This window comes from Nipponia nippon, unplaced genomic scaffold (genome assembly GCF_047370975.1).
Source record: "Nipponia nippon isolate SJK-2023a ecotype South Korea unplaced genomic scaffold, ASM4737097v1 scaffold_3, whole genome shotgun sequence".
In the NCBI taxonomy this organism is placed as follows: Eukaryota; Metazoa; Chordata; class Aves; order Pelecaniformes; family Threskiornithidae; genus Nipponia; species Nipponia nippon.
In genome coordinates, this window is record NW_028262347.1 from 49,708,791 (window position 1) to 49,725,021 (window position 16,231).

Consider the following 16,231-nt stretch of genomic DNA (forward strand, 5'->3'; position numbering starts at 1 on the left):
AAGGAAGTGGTAGCAAACTGTTTGGAATATTGAGGAAGAAACAGAAAATGCCAGAGAAGAGTATGGAGCAGGGAAATTCATGCATATGGCTGGATTTTTAACTGTGCTGGCAGAATCTATAAAGGACTTTTCGTCCTGCAGAGCCAGCTGCGTTATAAAACCACACGGTCTTTTGACAGATCCAGCATCCAGCCTCCAATCAAGCTGGCAGATGTGTCAGAAACATCTGGGTATTTCTCAGTTCTTGAGCCTCTCACTTTGCTTTAGTGCTTTTCTTTACAGAGCAACTGTCTGTGTCCTGGGCTGAGGTGATCACACATCTGTGTTAATGACCATAATTTCATAATTAACACATATGTAATATGCATTTCTGGCAAAGCATTAGGTGTTTGTGGTTTGATTAGCGATTGACCACAACTGCAGTGTGCTTAAGGTGACCTGCTTTGTTCTCAGCTTCTCATACTTGTAAATGTTTTGTTTCTGTACATGATATTCCATTCAAAACTGTTTGTGATGTGCTCTGACAATTAAGTGAAAAAAATGTCAGCTTTATGAAGGCAGCTGCACGTTCAGACAGGACAGCTGAGAGTTCTGTTCCTCCCTCCTTGCATTGGAAGAGACTGCAATTTTTTCTGAACCAGGAAATATCAGTAGGGAGTCTTAGATCAATCTTGGATTAGAAAGAATTAACATCAGACTGTCAAGTACAGTGATGCTTTCTTTTTACATTGTTTTAGGGACCTTCTTCACAGGGAAACAGACATTGTGTTTTAGATTTTCCTTTATAGTCTTTTGGCATAACGAATGGATTGAATGAGGTGTGGCTGAAAGCCTACATTGTTTAGTTCAACACAATAATGCAATTTAGGGCTGCTATTGTAATCTGAGGGGAAATTTCACCAGCTTTCCCAGAATGTTTAAGAACATTAAGACTGTTGCAAATAGAGACATGCAAGCAATAAAGTAGCTCAAACCCCAGCCAGGGTTGATTTATCTTGTGAAGGTCACTGCAGTAACATAATTATTTTTCATTCTGCTCCATACTGCTGGTTCTGGGAGAGGGAATCACAAATGGATGGGACAAATTAGCCTAGATAAGGATACTTAGGATTTTCTCTTTATTAAAGAGTCCCCAGATGTGGAGTCAACGGGTTGTATCAAAGGTGTAGAACACAGAGCACTTGGCAGCAGAAACTCTTCAGCCCAATAAAAGTTTATCCAAGGATTTATCATGAATTTTTGTCTTTAGTCAGATTAACTGGGATCTGACAGAGACAAGTCTTGAGCATCAATCTGCATGAGTCCAAAGATTGTTCCATAAGATAGTACTGACCTTTGAAGAATTAATTTATAAGGCTTTCCACCCTACAGTGGATTGGAAAAATCCATCAATATCAGGCCAGCTGGTGGAAAATAGGTGCTAAAAGTGATTTCATCAGATTATATGCCCCTGATTTCATCACATAGTGCCCCTATCAGGAAAACTGAGTACCTTGATGCTCCACTGTCCCTATATGATTTTACATATCATCCCTTCCCATATATAAGCTTAACATCTCTTTGGGGAAGAGTTAGTCTTTTCTGTTTTAATACTTATATAGTGCCTAAAAGGGTCATAATTTTTGGCTGGAATTTCAAGACGCTTTGCTGTATGATCAGGTAGAACTGTAAATAATGATAATAATATGCATATATGCCTGTGAATATTTGGTTTGAACTATGTATATTTGTTCTTTGTTTAAAGTAGAAATTAATTTCCACAAGCACATAATTATTGTTATAATTTAATTAGTATTGTCACATAATTTTTTTTTTCAAAAAAATAAATTACTATGCTATTATTGAGTAAAGAACATAGGCAAACATGCATACATATTGTAGAGACTTTTTAAATCTGTATTTTTTCATATAGGGTGAACACAGAGATGATACAGAAAAAATTTCGCTAGAAGGGAAGGAGTTTCTCAGCAATCGCATAAAAAGAACTGCAAAAATAAAAGTTTTTGTGATAGGATTTCTGAATGGGTTATTTCTATGCTGGGTTTCTATACTGGGTTATTTCCACAAGTGCACTGGAGCAGAATAAGGCCTGATTTTCAGATAAAGAGAGATTGAATGTTAGAAATTGCAGTTCTCAACCCTTTTAAAAATCTACTTCTAACAAAATTCTTCATCTTCAAAGAAAAAATTATACCACATGCAAAGTCTTTAAATGCTTGTTACTGAGGCCAGTCCTAAAATGTTAAAAATAGATGAAAACTATCAAAGAGCAACTAATTGCTTCTATCTACAAATACAAGACTAAAATAATATGACTGATGGATAGTCTGTTGTGCTGGCTATCAGAAATAAAAATGTCATACTCTCCCAGTGAATAGTTGACTCTAATATTCAAGTTGTGTATTGAAATCTCAATATTATCTTATACAAATAGAAAAAAAGCAGCCAGATTTCATAAAAAGATGCCCACTGATATCTTCCTTGTGTAGTGAATTGTGAATGTGCTGTATTCTAAACACCTGGACTTCTCTAAAATCCAATGTTATTATGTGCATGTATATGAGTCAGCAGATAGCTAAATACTGCTCCGAGTTAATTATAGTTGCTTAAACTGATACAATTCCTATGAAAATATTTGGCTAGTTCAGTAAATAATTGGGAGGGGATGTATGTCTTAATGTCTTAATTTTCTCTTTATCACCATTATGTTAACTAGCCATTCCAATTTTTGTGAAGTACCTAGTCAGTGAAATATGTAATCATTACTGTTCTTGGTTTTATCTCTACGGAAACTAAAATAAACCAAATATTCAATGACTATCCCAGAGCTACAGACAGAAATGTTGTCAAAACTAGAAAAGGAATACTGAAGAATGAAACAGCAGACAATTGTCACTTCGATAGACCAAGCTTTCATCTCATGCTCCCTTGTCCCTGGATTTGAGTTGGATCAGTGTATTCCAATTCTGAAATCATACTCTGAATGAATCCATACAACAATATATATTCAGTATATTGCTTTGTACTCTGAGCCTCATACTTCATGCCTTAAAACTATCAGCCTTCAAAGGATGACAGCAATTTATGAGTTATTTACATGTTAAGTGGTTGTTCACCATTAGTCACTATCTTAAAAAAGACAGTGACAGTTCTAATAACTACTAGTCATGCAACTCATGATTTTTCTAGCATATATATTTAGCCAAGTACACCCAAATTCATTCTGTTAGTTACTATGTAACAAAATAAGGAAGTATAATTTGTCCATAGCAATGATGTTAACAGGATAGATATTATAGCACTTGACAAGAAAGACGGAGTAGACAAGAATTTGATTTGGAATATTTGGGATCTTACACAGATGATTTTCAATATATTCGTGTTAGGAATTCTTAGATAGTGCTAAGCACGTATTTCATGTCCATCCAAAATCTCTTCTGAAAGAAGAACAATCTTTTCAGCTGTAGAAAAGATGCAAGCAAAGAAAAAACTAAAGTCAAAATGAAGATGTTACTTCTTGATTTATGAGTTAGAACAAGTTTCATTCCAGCAAAACTTGTATCTTAGCACTCTCACAGCACAAGAGTGACACTGTGATATCTTTATATGACAACAGCTTGAAGAAGTCGGAAACATATCATGATGTCCAATGGGATTGGAGGTTGAATTTCATTTCCATCCAGGCGAAGGTATCGGAGGCGAGGGGTGTTGCCATAAAAACCATAGTCTTCGGCTATGGCAATTGAGACTGGGCATATTTGAGTACCATTGACACCTGAGAATGTAGAACAACATGTTAGGTAATTTCCATGGGAAAGGTTCATGAAGGTAAAATTCATTTAGAAAACAAATAAAACAGGCTTCCACTGATATTTGTATGGGAGACACTTGCTCCTACCAGAGCTGGAAAATGCCAATTAACAATTAACTGCTTTTTTGATCAAGCAAAGAAGCATTTTAACATAATGTAATCTAGATCAATGAATCACATCTTTAATGTGCTGCAATTATGAATAAAGGCCACTAGATGCATAATTTTACCCTGGACAGAGAGGAAACTAATTTAGACAACTACTAGGTAACTGTTCATTGAGAAATAGCTCTCTGCCTTCAGAGAGAGCAGAACGAGGTTAATGCTGACAGATTATGAACATCTTACTGCAATGACAGTACATTAATTTTAGTTGATAATATTCCCCAATGAAGATCTTGCATTCAAAATGAAAACAGTATTGAGTCAGAGGAGCTTTTCGTATAGTGTCTGTAACTTTTAACATCTGTACTTTCCTGTTCTCTCAAATTCTTCAGTACAGTTGGTTTTAATTGGAAGAATATAACTTGTGCAACGACATATTTTTCTTCCTAATCTGAAAGCCAACAAGTCCTTAAAATTCTTTATTAATCACACATAGCTTGTTTCAGTTCAGATAAAATTTGAAACTACGGCTTAAATCATTACTCATTTTCATAAGAGTTGAATAGATTGGGTTCTTTACATTGTCTTCCCTAAGTTATCTCTGCACTGTCACTTGGCTAAAATGCTTTTCATATTTTATCTTCAGATGTTGAATAGTGAGGCTGCCACTGCCCTATTTCAGCCTCAAACTGTCCTTATTCTAGAAAACACTGAAGTGGTGTTTGTTTATCAAAGATATCAAACTCCTTTGACCAAATTATGGTATTTAGTGAGTGGTCTGACTGCTTGAGGATCTTGTTGGCCCCAGGTCACCTGCAAAAAGTGGTTGAATAGAGAATGTGTGCGTAACAGATTTTTTTGAGCACCATTTTTTTAGCAGCCCAGAAATAGGAAAAGCTTTCTACCAAAATTTTTCTCCCCTTATATTTAGCAATGATAATATGCACACATCTTTTGATTGCAATCCCCCAAATTGTTGAAACGTTATGATGGAAAAAAAAACAAACATGATTTTTTTTTCCCCAAACAAAAAAAACCCACCCTATTTTGAAAAACTGTGCAGATGTTTGCAACATCTTGGAAACAGACTTTATCTTTGTCACAGAAACTAGATAAATACATCCAGTTGGCCAAGACCTAAAACTTTTCTCATAACTATGATATCAAAATGTCTTTGCCTATGATGTGGAATTTGATTAATGTTTGTAAAGCATTTGATATTCTTGGAAGAAACAAGCTACATCATCTTTTTATGTGTGAAGCTACAAAGCAGGAAGCTTGAGAGTGAGGTTTCATTATGAAAGCAGTTATTGAAAGTTTTACAGGTGAATCAACACTATGTAGCAGAAAATATCTGCCTTTTCAGGTCAGCACTGCTGTCATTAGGAGACAAGACAGCTTCAAGTGTGTTCTAAATCTCTATGTTCTCTGACCTAGAAACTATCCCACTGCACTTGTTTTCACTGGGTTAATTACTCCAACTTTAAAGTGAGGCAGCAGGCCTCATCTAACCACAGGCCATCTATGAAGAAGTTATTTCCTGATGATGTGTGGTATGAAGTGGTTTGGTTTTTATTGTTCTCTTCCCATGAACAGTAAATCCTACACAAACTATCAGAGGAGTAAAAGCCTTTCTCTCTCCTCTTCTCTTGCAGTCCTGTTCAGGGGTATATTTCTGAATTTTGCTTAAGCAGGTGGGACAATGCAATCCATCTACAGAGGTGCAATTCACCCTACCTAAACTGATCTGTGTGGAGGGTAAGTGTCAGTCTAAGTTAACCATTTAGACTATGTTTATAAACTCTCTCCAGAGATGAACACTTCCAAAAGGTGATTCACAGCTCCTTAAGATGGGATGATTTTCCCTCTGCAGTTGTGTTGTCTTTCCATTAATTAAGTGGTCTGTATGACTAACCCAAACTAGACACAAACATCTAGGATGGTTAATTCAAATAAGATGAATTCCACCTGTTGTCAACAGTATGTTAAATGGTATAATATTTAAAAATGAGACTCTGGAGCTGCTGTAGGGGAAAACTGCAGAAGAGCTTCTCATTGATGGCTAATACTGTATGTCTGCTGAAGAACCGCAGAAGATCCTGTTTCTTTTCCAGTAAAACTCGTATTTAGAAACATTCAGAAAGTAAGTTAATCTAGAAGATAGATGTGTTCTGACATATGAGCATGAAGGCATTTCTGTTCTATTCTTGTAACCTCTAGCTGCATTCACTGTAGTCCAACTGGCATATTTGGACCCCCTTTCTCCTTTTCACATAATATTTAACTGCAGCAGCCATGGATCAGCCTGGAAATCTGTGCCTTTCTGGGCTCTTCTAGCAAAGAAGCCAGTACCAGCTATAGTGCAGGGGTCTGACAATAAGTCAGGATCTGTAACTTCAATCATTTCTTTCCTAATATCCTGTAACAGATTCTGATAGACTGGCATTGCTACTTGGCCCAAGGACTTCTTCCTTTCTCTACACATAGAATAATATTAGCTCAGAGGAGATATCCCGGTCTCCTGGTGTTCCTCTAGGGGAATTTGTTCACTCCCTTTTATCGCGCCTTTGATAGCACTGTAATACCACCTGCTTACCCTTGCTCGCTCACTACTTCATCATTTCATGGCTTCTCCTCTTTTTGCTTCCTCTAACACTCCCTTTTCCATCATTTGACATCTCCCCAGAGCCTCGCATGTGTATCTCGTAAATAAATATGTAAACGTGTGTTTTAAAATGCCATGGAACAAGTGTGGTGCATATCTGTTGTAGCTATAATTAGTTTTGGTTTTATGTTGATTTTGCTTCCAACTTTCAAGTACTTCTTTTCCTCTGCTCATTGAGAACCTTGGGGAAGGGACCACAGGCGAAATCCTGGTTCCACTGTTACAAAAGATGAGGCTATCATTGGCTCCACTGGGCTTCAGGATATTGCCTTATATCTTCATAAATGGTCTCTGGAGAAATAAGGCCTTGGACTTATATGAAGAACTGATGTTATACAATAACATGCAATAAAAAGTAGGCAAATAGTATTTACAAAAAAATTTTGATGTCTGAGCTCTTGCAATGCCAGCAGTGTGACTATGAACCGCCAAGAGAAAATAAAGAAGCAATTGGCAGGTGTGCATGGGTATCTGAGAATTAACACTATAAAAAGGGCTTGTACTGCACACATAAAAGTAAATTTTCAGGAGGACTCCTTTGTTGAGAAACCAGATTCAGGCTTTTACAGTTATTTTTCTTTCAAGTCTTTTACATGGGTTATCTTAAAGTAATGACTGATCATCAACTTCCTGGGTTTAAGAAGACAAAAACATTCTGCAGAATTAATGCCACATCTTATTACTCCTGCCTGATGGAATTACATTCCTTGTTTGTGATCCTAAAGGCTCTTTGAGATATCGTCTATTAGAGCAGTGTCTCATGAAGACTATGTCATTATCCCTTACCTCTTGAACAATTATGCTATGTGGTAGAATGTGCCTTACATAACACCTGCATTTCATTTAAGGTGTCAGGTTGCATTTGTTAATATTTTTTTGACTACTTCATATGTAGTTACTAAGAACATTTTTTTTTAAATTAAGAGCAGTGCTGTGCTTAAGTTAGTAATGAATTTTGAGAAGTGGTAAAGGCATTAAGAAATATAAGGCTTGTGGAAAACTATTGTGATTTAGTCTGTGGGTACCCATGTGTCATTGGAAAATGGGACTTGAGTTTGCACCTACTATACAAGCTGATTTTCTCTGTTTTAACCTTTTTTAAACTTATTAGGAGAGGAAGATCATTTGGCGGCTCTTTAAATACTACCTAGACACAGAAAACTTCTTAAACTGGACAGGTTACATTCCATCGATTTCAGTTTAGTGTCCACTTAAAGTGACAGGAGATAAAATCTACACCTGAGGTCCTGCAGTGAAGCAATTAAAATAAATCCCTTTGTAACCAGAAGGCAATGAAATATGTTCAGTAACAGTGTATGTCATAAGCCCTAACTCTAACTGTTAGACTTCTCGCAGGCCACTTAAATATGTGCTGGTTGTACAAAATTGTTTTTTCTTTACAAGGTTTCATACGTTTGTTTTGCAAAATGCAGTGAATTAACCTAAATTATTAATAAGTATCTTCCTTTGATATATCCTTGTTTCATACAGAAACCAAGGCATTATTTTTAGTATATTTGTGAACTACAGTGATATAAAACAGGAGTAAGGAACCATTTATTCAATTAAATCACCATGACAGGAAGACAAATGTAAAGACTTGGTTACCTTCCCTGCAGAGATAAATAGAAAGTCATCACTTTGATTTTGGCTTTTGGCATGAAAAAAAGGATTTAAGGTCTGTAGGACTTACTGAGCAGATACTTTACACAGTGTCCCTAACCACCACATCCCCACTGTACCTGGATGAATCTGGAAGCTGTGCTAGAAGCAGAACTATGACATGACAACAGGCTTCTGTTGCCTTGGGTACAAAACCTTGTCTCATTTATACAAAGTGGAAAATGTTAGAAGACATATGAGGAGATAAACCTTAGTAGCACAAAGCTTCTGTAAAGTCAGTGAAAAGATTTTTCATGAAGACTAAACTCAAGTGTCAGCATTTTGTGCAGAGTAAACAAAAGATAGGGAGGATATTCAAGCCTGAAATATTCAATATCCACATTCTAATTAGTCATATTCGAAAAAGATTGTGTTAACTACAGCCAACATTTTGTTCTGTTTTAAGGGTGGCTGACCTTAAGCTCCTACTACATAATTTAGGTGAGCAGAGAGATACTCAGAACAACTGACCAATTCTGTTAGTTTAGTGAAGTCCCTAAAGTGCTCAGGAACTTTGAAAATCTAACAGTCATACAGATGTGGATCGAATATCCTAACTTGTTGCACCCACTTTTTTATTGGTGTTTCTTGCTTATTTACTCCTAGCCTTTCTGTGGGAAACTTAATTTGTTCCCACAAAATAGTTACTGGCATGTGTATAGCAAAACGTGAATGCACAAATTCTCCTTAATCCACTCATATTTCTGATCTGCTTGCAAAGTGTTTTTTCTCTGTGCATTTGAATATTTTTCACGTGTGGTATTGCTTCCATGCACATATTTGGCTGTCATGCTTTAGACGTGACTTGAAAACTGGCCTGTGGAAGGTCCTCTTGCTCATCTCCCTATAATCTACAGCACATTTTTAATCTCTTTATTTCAAAGAGCATTTTTTGCAGTTAAGTAGACATTTAAAAATAATTATGTCTTGGTAGGATCCCACAATGACAATACACACTTACTTTTGATTCTGTTGTGATCAAGGTGAAGGTGCTCGAGATGAGCATTGATTGGTGGAATTTTAGTGAGCTGGTTGTGAGACAGCTGTAGATCTAAAATAGATGAAACATTAAACCCATTTGGGGGAATACCATCATCAGATAATTTATTGTAGTTCAGCCTAAGGAAAGTCACTTTGGGTATTGCACTGAAGTAGTTTTCTGGTATCACTTCAATGGAGTTGTTGTCCAAAAACAGCTGCAGTGTGTTAGCTGGAATGCTTAAAGGCATTTTCTTGAGTGAATTTTTTGCTATGTTGAGCTGCATAAGATTGTTGAGTCCTTGGAAGGTGTCACTTTGAAGAGCGCTGTCCAACAAACTGTTGTGGTGCAGATCTAACATAGTGAGGTTTTCCAAGTTGCTGAAGACTCCTTCTGGGATTCTGGAGATTTTGTTTCTAGCCAGTCTTAGCTGTTCCAGGCCCACTGGTAACGGAGCAGGCACTTCTTCTAATTCGTTATCTTCAAGGAATAAGTAAAGCAGCCTTTTCAGCTTGCTCAGCACACCACTCTCAATTCCATTGTTGGTGATCTTATTCTTGTTCAGATTTATCCATCTCAGATGAGTGGCATTCACAAAAGGCTTCTCCGAAACTGTTTCAATTAGATTGTTTTGAAGATAGAGGTACCAAATTCTTGCAGGGATTGCAGGTATTTCTTTAAGTCCTTTGTTATCACAGTATAATGCATTGGGGAAACTAGGAGGACAAAAGCACTCTCGTGGACACTCAAAAGTGTAGTGAGACCAATGGTCAGGATCCAGCTCATCATAAACTTGTCTCACAGTTCGAGTCCATGCAGAATTGACCAAGAATAAGAGCAAAAGGCTTGTACAGACTTTTAGAGTCATTGTTTGCCTTGGAAGGGGAGAAAAACAATTAGCTGTCTCTCCACAGAACTCTGTAACAGCATACTAGATTAACAAAGCAGTATTACATAGAAAACAATATTTCCTTTATAAACAACCAAATTCTGTCCTCTGTGGTATTACCTATGGCATGTTAAGGAAAAACTGAACAGTAATATAAGAGGTATAACCAATTCATTGCTATATATTGAAGAACATTTTCCTGATTCAACTTAGACTCCACATTGGCTACCAGTTTAACTGATGTTCATGTTAAGTGTCATTTCAAAGAACATGAAAACGTGGATCATTTTTCTGATATTAAATCAGTGCTTCTTATAAATTTGTTTAAGTTTTCTTGTACAGAGCTATAAACTACTTTATATAATGTACCATCTTCAGTAAAGCTATCAATACCAGGATGATATAAATACTATTGTACTCAGAGTTCCTCCTTTTAAAATTAATCGTACCCTCTTTTCTGTTTTTCCTCTCTCATAAATTATAATGGCATCTGGATCAGATTTTCCAGGGTCTTTTCTCATCACAGAAAAGTGAAAGATCAAAGAGTGTTTTAACAGCTGTTTTGTTGGGCATGTTCTTAAAAAGCTTGGAGGGAATATGTTTGAGTAATCCATTCCCCTCCCTCATTCACTCTTTCATATCCAAAGCTGTGAATTTCCTTCTCTAAAGCAAACAGCCAAAGCAAATGCTTGATCTAAACGACACAAAAAGTAAGTCCTAGCCAAATTATGTCATATACACTCATACATCTTGTATCTATTTTACCTACTTAATTATTTGCTTTGTTTAGCCTCTTCCACCATTAAATGGTGAATGAAATTATCAATGCTAATTTACTCCAAAAGGAAATATTTGTGCAGCACAAAAACAGTGGTTCACAAACTCTGTTATCTTGCTTGCTTTCTGATGAAGATTAGCAAGCATTTTGCAATGCAGAGGCAAGAGACTGATAGCTGAAATTGCTAGTCAAAATTAGAAGGTTAGTTTTGGCAAAAATAGTATTTAAATAAAAAGTATATTTTCTCATAGGGTTAATGGGCCAGTAAGGTTAAGAGCTCAGTTAAGTTGCTGCATATGATATGTAGTCATTTAATAGTTTTCAACATTGTTATTAGCAGTAACAAGTGCAGTATCCTACAGATCTTCCAGCCTCAGAAAATGCTATCTGGAAGCATTCCAAAAAAGGACAAATAAAATACTTCTAATAAATAACATCTCTAATTTACACAGTGAAATGGCACCTTCTCACTGGGTAAATATTCATAATCTCAATAACATTTTTAAAAAGAAATATAAAGTAATTTACCTTGTTAGTCAAGTTCCTGGAGCTATCTGAAGCCAGTTAGAAATCACTGTAAATTCACAGCCTTTGGCTGCTAACCACTGTGTTTGCTTCCTGTCCTAAGAATTAATAGCATATAAAACTTGAAGTACATGCTAGTATTCCCAGATGTATTGCCATACACACCTTATTAGCTATTGTTTCTAGTCTGACATTGCTTCAGAGTTTGGGCTTACCTCAGCTTTGTTGGATCTTCTTCTCTTTCTATTGGTCACTGTTGTTAGACTGTAATAGCTTGAGTCAGGCTACAAGCCGTGTTCTATGAATACAGCCTAATATATACGCACCAGTGGCTACAGCTTTTAACCCCTAAAATAACTAAGGCACCTAAGCACCTAGGCAGGAAAAGACAGGAAATCCTGACTTTAATATCAAGCAGGCACAGAGCTGAACGCATTTGATTTTTACCTTTTAGCAGGTGAGAGGAACTGGTCTAGAAGAAACAGGTAAAACAAAATGCACCTTTTTTCAAAATTTTTGTCAGAAGATTCTTTACACGCAAAGCTTGCTTACATCATAATTCATTCTCATAATACCTGAACTGGCCACAAGAATTAAAACCAGTGCCATCTGTTTCTACGGAAATATTTTATTTGGTTTTTATTAAATGCAGATGCTGCCATGCCATTTAAAGACATAATTCTTGATTAGGAGGAGAAGATAGCAAAAGTATTTGCTAAGAATTTTTTAATAACATATTTTCATTTTTTTAAAGATTGAACCATACCTTTTCCTTTTTGTTCAGAGAGATATTTACATATATTTCTACAAACTTGTCATACTCTTCAGTGCCTACTGCAGTGAGGTCTGGTTTTAATTATCAAGGCATAAATTAATTATCTTGTTTCATCATTGATCTAAAATAAACTCTTTCCAGCCAACTTGCTAGCCAAGGCATAGACACATATTTCTCACATTAAGTACTTTGGAGGATTTTTGTTTTCTTTTTTAGTCCAAACTTAAAGTAACAACTTAATACCAGGAAAACTAGCCACGTTCAAAGCCAGAACAATGGCATAATTGTTTTAAGGAAAAAGCTTATGAAAATACTGAAAACATAAAATATATCCTGGTACCTTTTATGAGTTTATATTAGGTTTAAAACTTATTTGTATAATCATTTTAATTCAGTTTCATCTTATTTATTTTAACAATAAAACCTTTAACAACTTATTTTTTAATGTTTAATACTTCGTTTCCTAAACTAAGAATGTCTCAAAAGAAGTTTGGGAGTAGCCAAAAAGATTGGTAATCAAAAAAAGGAAAGCAACCTTTAAGTACATGGGCAACTTCCACTGACTTCAGCAAGGCTAATGTTAAACACGTCATAAATTTTTTTTCATAAGTATATGTTTGTACTACCTTGGTTTTTGTTTAGCAAAAAATACATCCTTACTACCAGTAATTTTTCATGGCTTTAGTATGTGCTTAAAAATAAAACAAGTGCTTCAGTGTTTCTCTCTGCTAGAACTCCAGACCCTTCAACATCTCTTAGAGATTATTAGGGCTTTCTTATAAGCGAGGAATAAAATTGATTCCTTCATGCATACTAAGATGAATATTTCAAAAGTTTAAATTAGATGAAATTAATTTACATCTATACCTAAAAATAAAGGTTCTAGCTTTAAGCAGACGTACTAATTATAAGCACAAAAATTAGATGTAATGTATTAACCTTTTCATTATGAGTGTCACTTTAAACACCTAGGCCTTAAAATGTTTCCTTTGACCTTCCGCTGCAGATGTGGTACCACACATTAATGACCAGGAGGCTTGTCAGCTGAAGTCCACGGAGGAGAGGTGAGAAGAGGCAGAGGCATCCCTGTATGAAGGTTAAAATAGTTGTGTGTTCAGTTGTGAGAGATTTAAGGAGGCTTCACCATGAAAAGTGCATCTATGATTCTTGTAAAAGCCAGGCAGTGCAACGTAAAACTGGTTTGCATTTGTGCTAAATCTTCACAGAGTGTGTAGTGTGTGTATCCTCATATGGAGGCACTAAGGTCTGTTCAGCATTAAAGAATGAACCGAGACCTTCCCAAATGTTATACTGAAGAGTTTAAAATAGTGTGTCTTGGTGGCAGATACCTGTTGTGACACACTTAGATGCAAGTTGTCAGATGTTGCACATTTAACAAAAAAAGATTGATTTATCTTATGCTTCATGGAGGTCTGAATTTACCCTTTAACCTGTTAATCAAGTACAGATGTTCATTATGTTATCACAGAAATCACTGGCAGAGGGACTTGGTGATTACCTTGTGACAGGCAGTGGGACTATTTGTATGAACTACTGTTCAGCAAGGGAGAGACATGGCACAGTCTGCCCATTGTGGATTTGGAGGCCAAGTATTTGATGCTTATCAAACACATACTCTGTCATTCCATTCAAAGAAGCAGTTCTTCACTAGGAGAAGAAAAGAGCAAAAACATTTGCTAAGACTTTCTCAATAACGTGAATTTTCATTTCTGATGCAAACAAAGAGCAGAAAAACTGACAAGAAAAGTCCTCAAAATCAGGAAGAAAGGGTGTGATGGCTGAAATATGTATTCTCACATGCACTCAAAAATTTTGGAAAGACCTCTGCAGGAACAAGTGATTGCTTGGGTGCCCAAGCAGACATTGCAGAAAGGCCTGCTTTCCATGAAACCTTCAAGATTACACACATATTCTCCATCATACATTTGTTTTGTTCAGTCCCCCATCACCTGGTGTTACTATTTATTATTTAAAGGGTGCAATATATGGTGATAAAGTTTTACAGACTAATAAAAGACCACAGCCAAGATTTTAAAAAATGACTAATGGTTTGGGAGGCTTTTTGTTTTGAGTATCCAACCTGAGACACTTTCCAGGGCCTTATTTTCAGTAAGAAGGGGCTAAGAATTTTGTGTTAATGACATCATTTTTAACTTGTGAAGCTGAGCAATCAAAGGCAAATATCAGTGAAACACAAACAACATCCCAAAAAGTAACAGTATGCAAGTTATTTGCATGACAATAAAAGGAAGTGGAAAAATTATTACAGTAAAAATACTGTGAATGCCCACTCTGTGAATTTTGGAGACTTTTTAAAAGATACTGTTGGGAGTGTTCTAGTTTGAGGAAGATGTCTCAAGCTATTACATGATTTTTGCTCCATATGTCTCCTGGCAATCCACATTGTTAATCAATGTAATAAGAGAATCTGTATTAAAAAAAAATCAAAAAGTAAAGAGCACCAACAACCACAGAGGGTGGTAACATCTCCTTGAGCAGACTGATGTACATGCTTGAGACTAGAACAGTCCACAAGCTTGAGAAAGACTAGAAGAGCTAAAAAGATACACTAGAAAGACCCATTGCGAGGAGATATGGACAACTGGGAGTGCTGTAAGAACTGTTGTTCTGTTTCAGCATCGAAGTTGCTGACGGTGAAAAATTGCATTGCTTTCTTTCAGTAATGGCTGCCATATGTCTCAGATTTAATACAAAGCAAGGTCTGTTAAACATCAAGCACGTGTATAGTTCATCACCAGCAAACACGGGAGTATATTGCAAGCAGAGCTAATTCACCAGCCCTGTGGATTACTCCATTTAGCAAAGGCTGCAATCCGGTGTGCCTAATTTGGGTACTACTTTACTAAAATGCTAGGTGTTATGATCCAAAGGAAAATCAGTTTATCTGAAACATGTCCTTAAATTCCCTTCGTGATGAGTATAGAAAAGGTGATGCTTCAAAACCTGAAGAAACGAGTAAGTCCAGTTTATGTACCCTTCACCATATACTCTACCAGTAGCTCCAGACAGCCATGCAGACCACGTAAGGCAGGTGTTTACATTTACTCAGGGTTCAGTCTGCCTCTTTCACTTCTGAAGATTGTCATGTAGTGGTGATTTCTCTCTCTTTTTTGCATTGCTGCTTGAAATACAGAGTAGGAAGCTCTGAGTTTTACTCAGAGTCAGAAAGACAAAACTTCTATTTCCAAACAGTTCCCTGTTCACCAGACAGTGATATATCCCAATTAATAATATCCACTACTCCTTTTAAAAAGGAGCCACAAAACGTCGCCAAGATCAGAGTCTAAAACAAAGCAGATGAATGAGCCCTTCAGGCTAGCCCAAGGGACAGCGCAGACAGATCAAAGGGACCAGCACAGATGTTCCAGATCATGCTCCTACAGACACATTTTACTCTACATTATTCCTGGTGAAAAAACAAAAACAAAACAGACTTACGAGCAGGAACTCTGTACCTCTCCTAGAAGCCTAGAATTGCCTGCCTAGACCTCTCTAGTGGGAGAAATTGCATCACTTGTTTAAATAGGCATTTCTGTGCATATGCAGGCAGCTAAAGTATAGGGAGTTTACCTGGGGAGCTTTCAGGTTAGATTAGAAGAAATTGTTTAAAGGAACCCTGGAAAATAGTTGGGCTGGCTTAATTTGTGAAATGTAAATGTCACCTGACCCCTTGTTTATATAGGATTTAGGAAGATGAGATCCTATTCTAAAAGTCCAGAAACAAAATTCTAGCAGTTTACTATCCGCACATCTTCACTCACTTGTAAAAAACACAGTGAGAACTGAGTAGCTCAGCTTAAAGAGATCCTTGCAGAGCAACACATTTCAGAACAGAATAACTATGGAAAAGGGCTCAGCTTATATGGGAAACACATTGCTCTCCTGAATATGCTTCATTAAGGATTTTTTTGGCTGTCTGCTCCCTTTCTCTCTCTATTTTGAGCTCCTTACCACAGTGACACCATAAAGGTTCCACAACACAATGCCAAGATCTGGTGTT

At 36.5% G+C, this 16,231-nt stretch overlaps 1 protein-coding gene across 1 annotated transcript; it reads right to left on the bottom strand.

Annotated features, from left to right (window-relative positions):
* Nucleotides 1-812: 812 nt before the first annotated feature.
* KERA (keratocan) lies at nucleotides 813-11,684 on the bottom strand. The gene is made up of 3 exons (XM_087766106.1): nucleotides 11,630-11,684; nucleotides 9,205-10,097; nucleotides 813-3,775 (listed from the first exon to the last, which is right to left on the bottom strand). Exons 2-3 carry the CDS (start codon nucleotides 10,088-10,090, stop codon nucleotides 3,603-3,605), a joined length of 1,059 nt encoding a protein of 352 aa, XP_087622232.1. The 5' UTR covers nucleotides 10,091-10,097; nucleotides 11,630-11,684; the 3' UTR covers nucleotides 813-3,602.
* Between the last annotated feature and the right edge of the window lie 4,547 nt (nucleotides 11,685-16,231).

Bases quoted from the DNA above. Each gene is read 5' to 3' on its own strand.
- KERA (XM_087766106.1), bottom strand. From the start codon at position 10,090: ATGACTCTAAAAGTCTGTACAAGCCTTTTGCTCTTATTCTTGGTCAAT. The intron at 3,776-9,204 runs GTAAGTGTGTAT...CTACATTCTCAG, and splicing joins TGATCACAACAGAATCAAAA to GTGTCAATGGTACTCAAATA.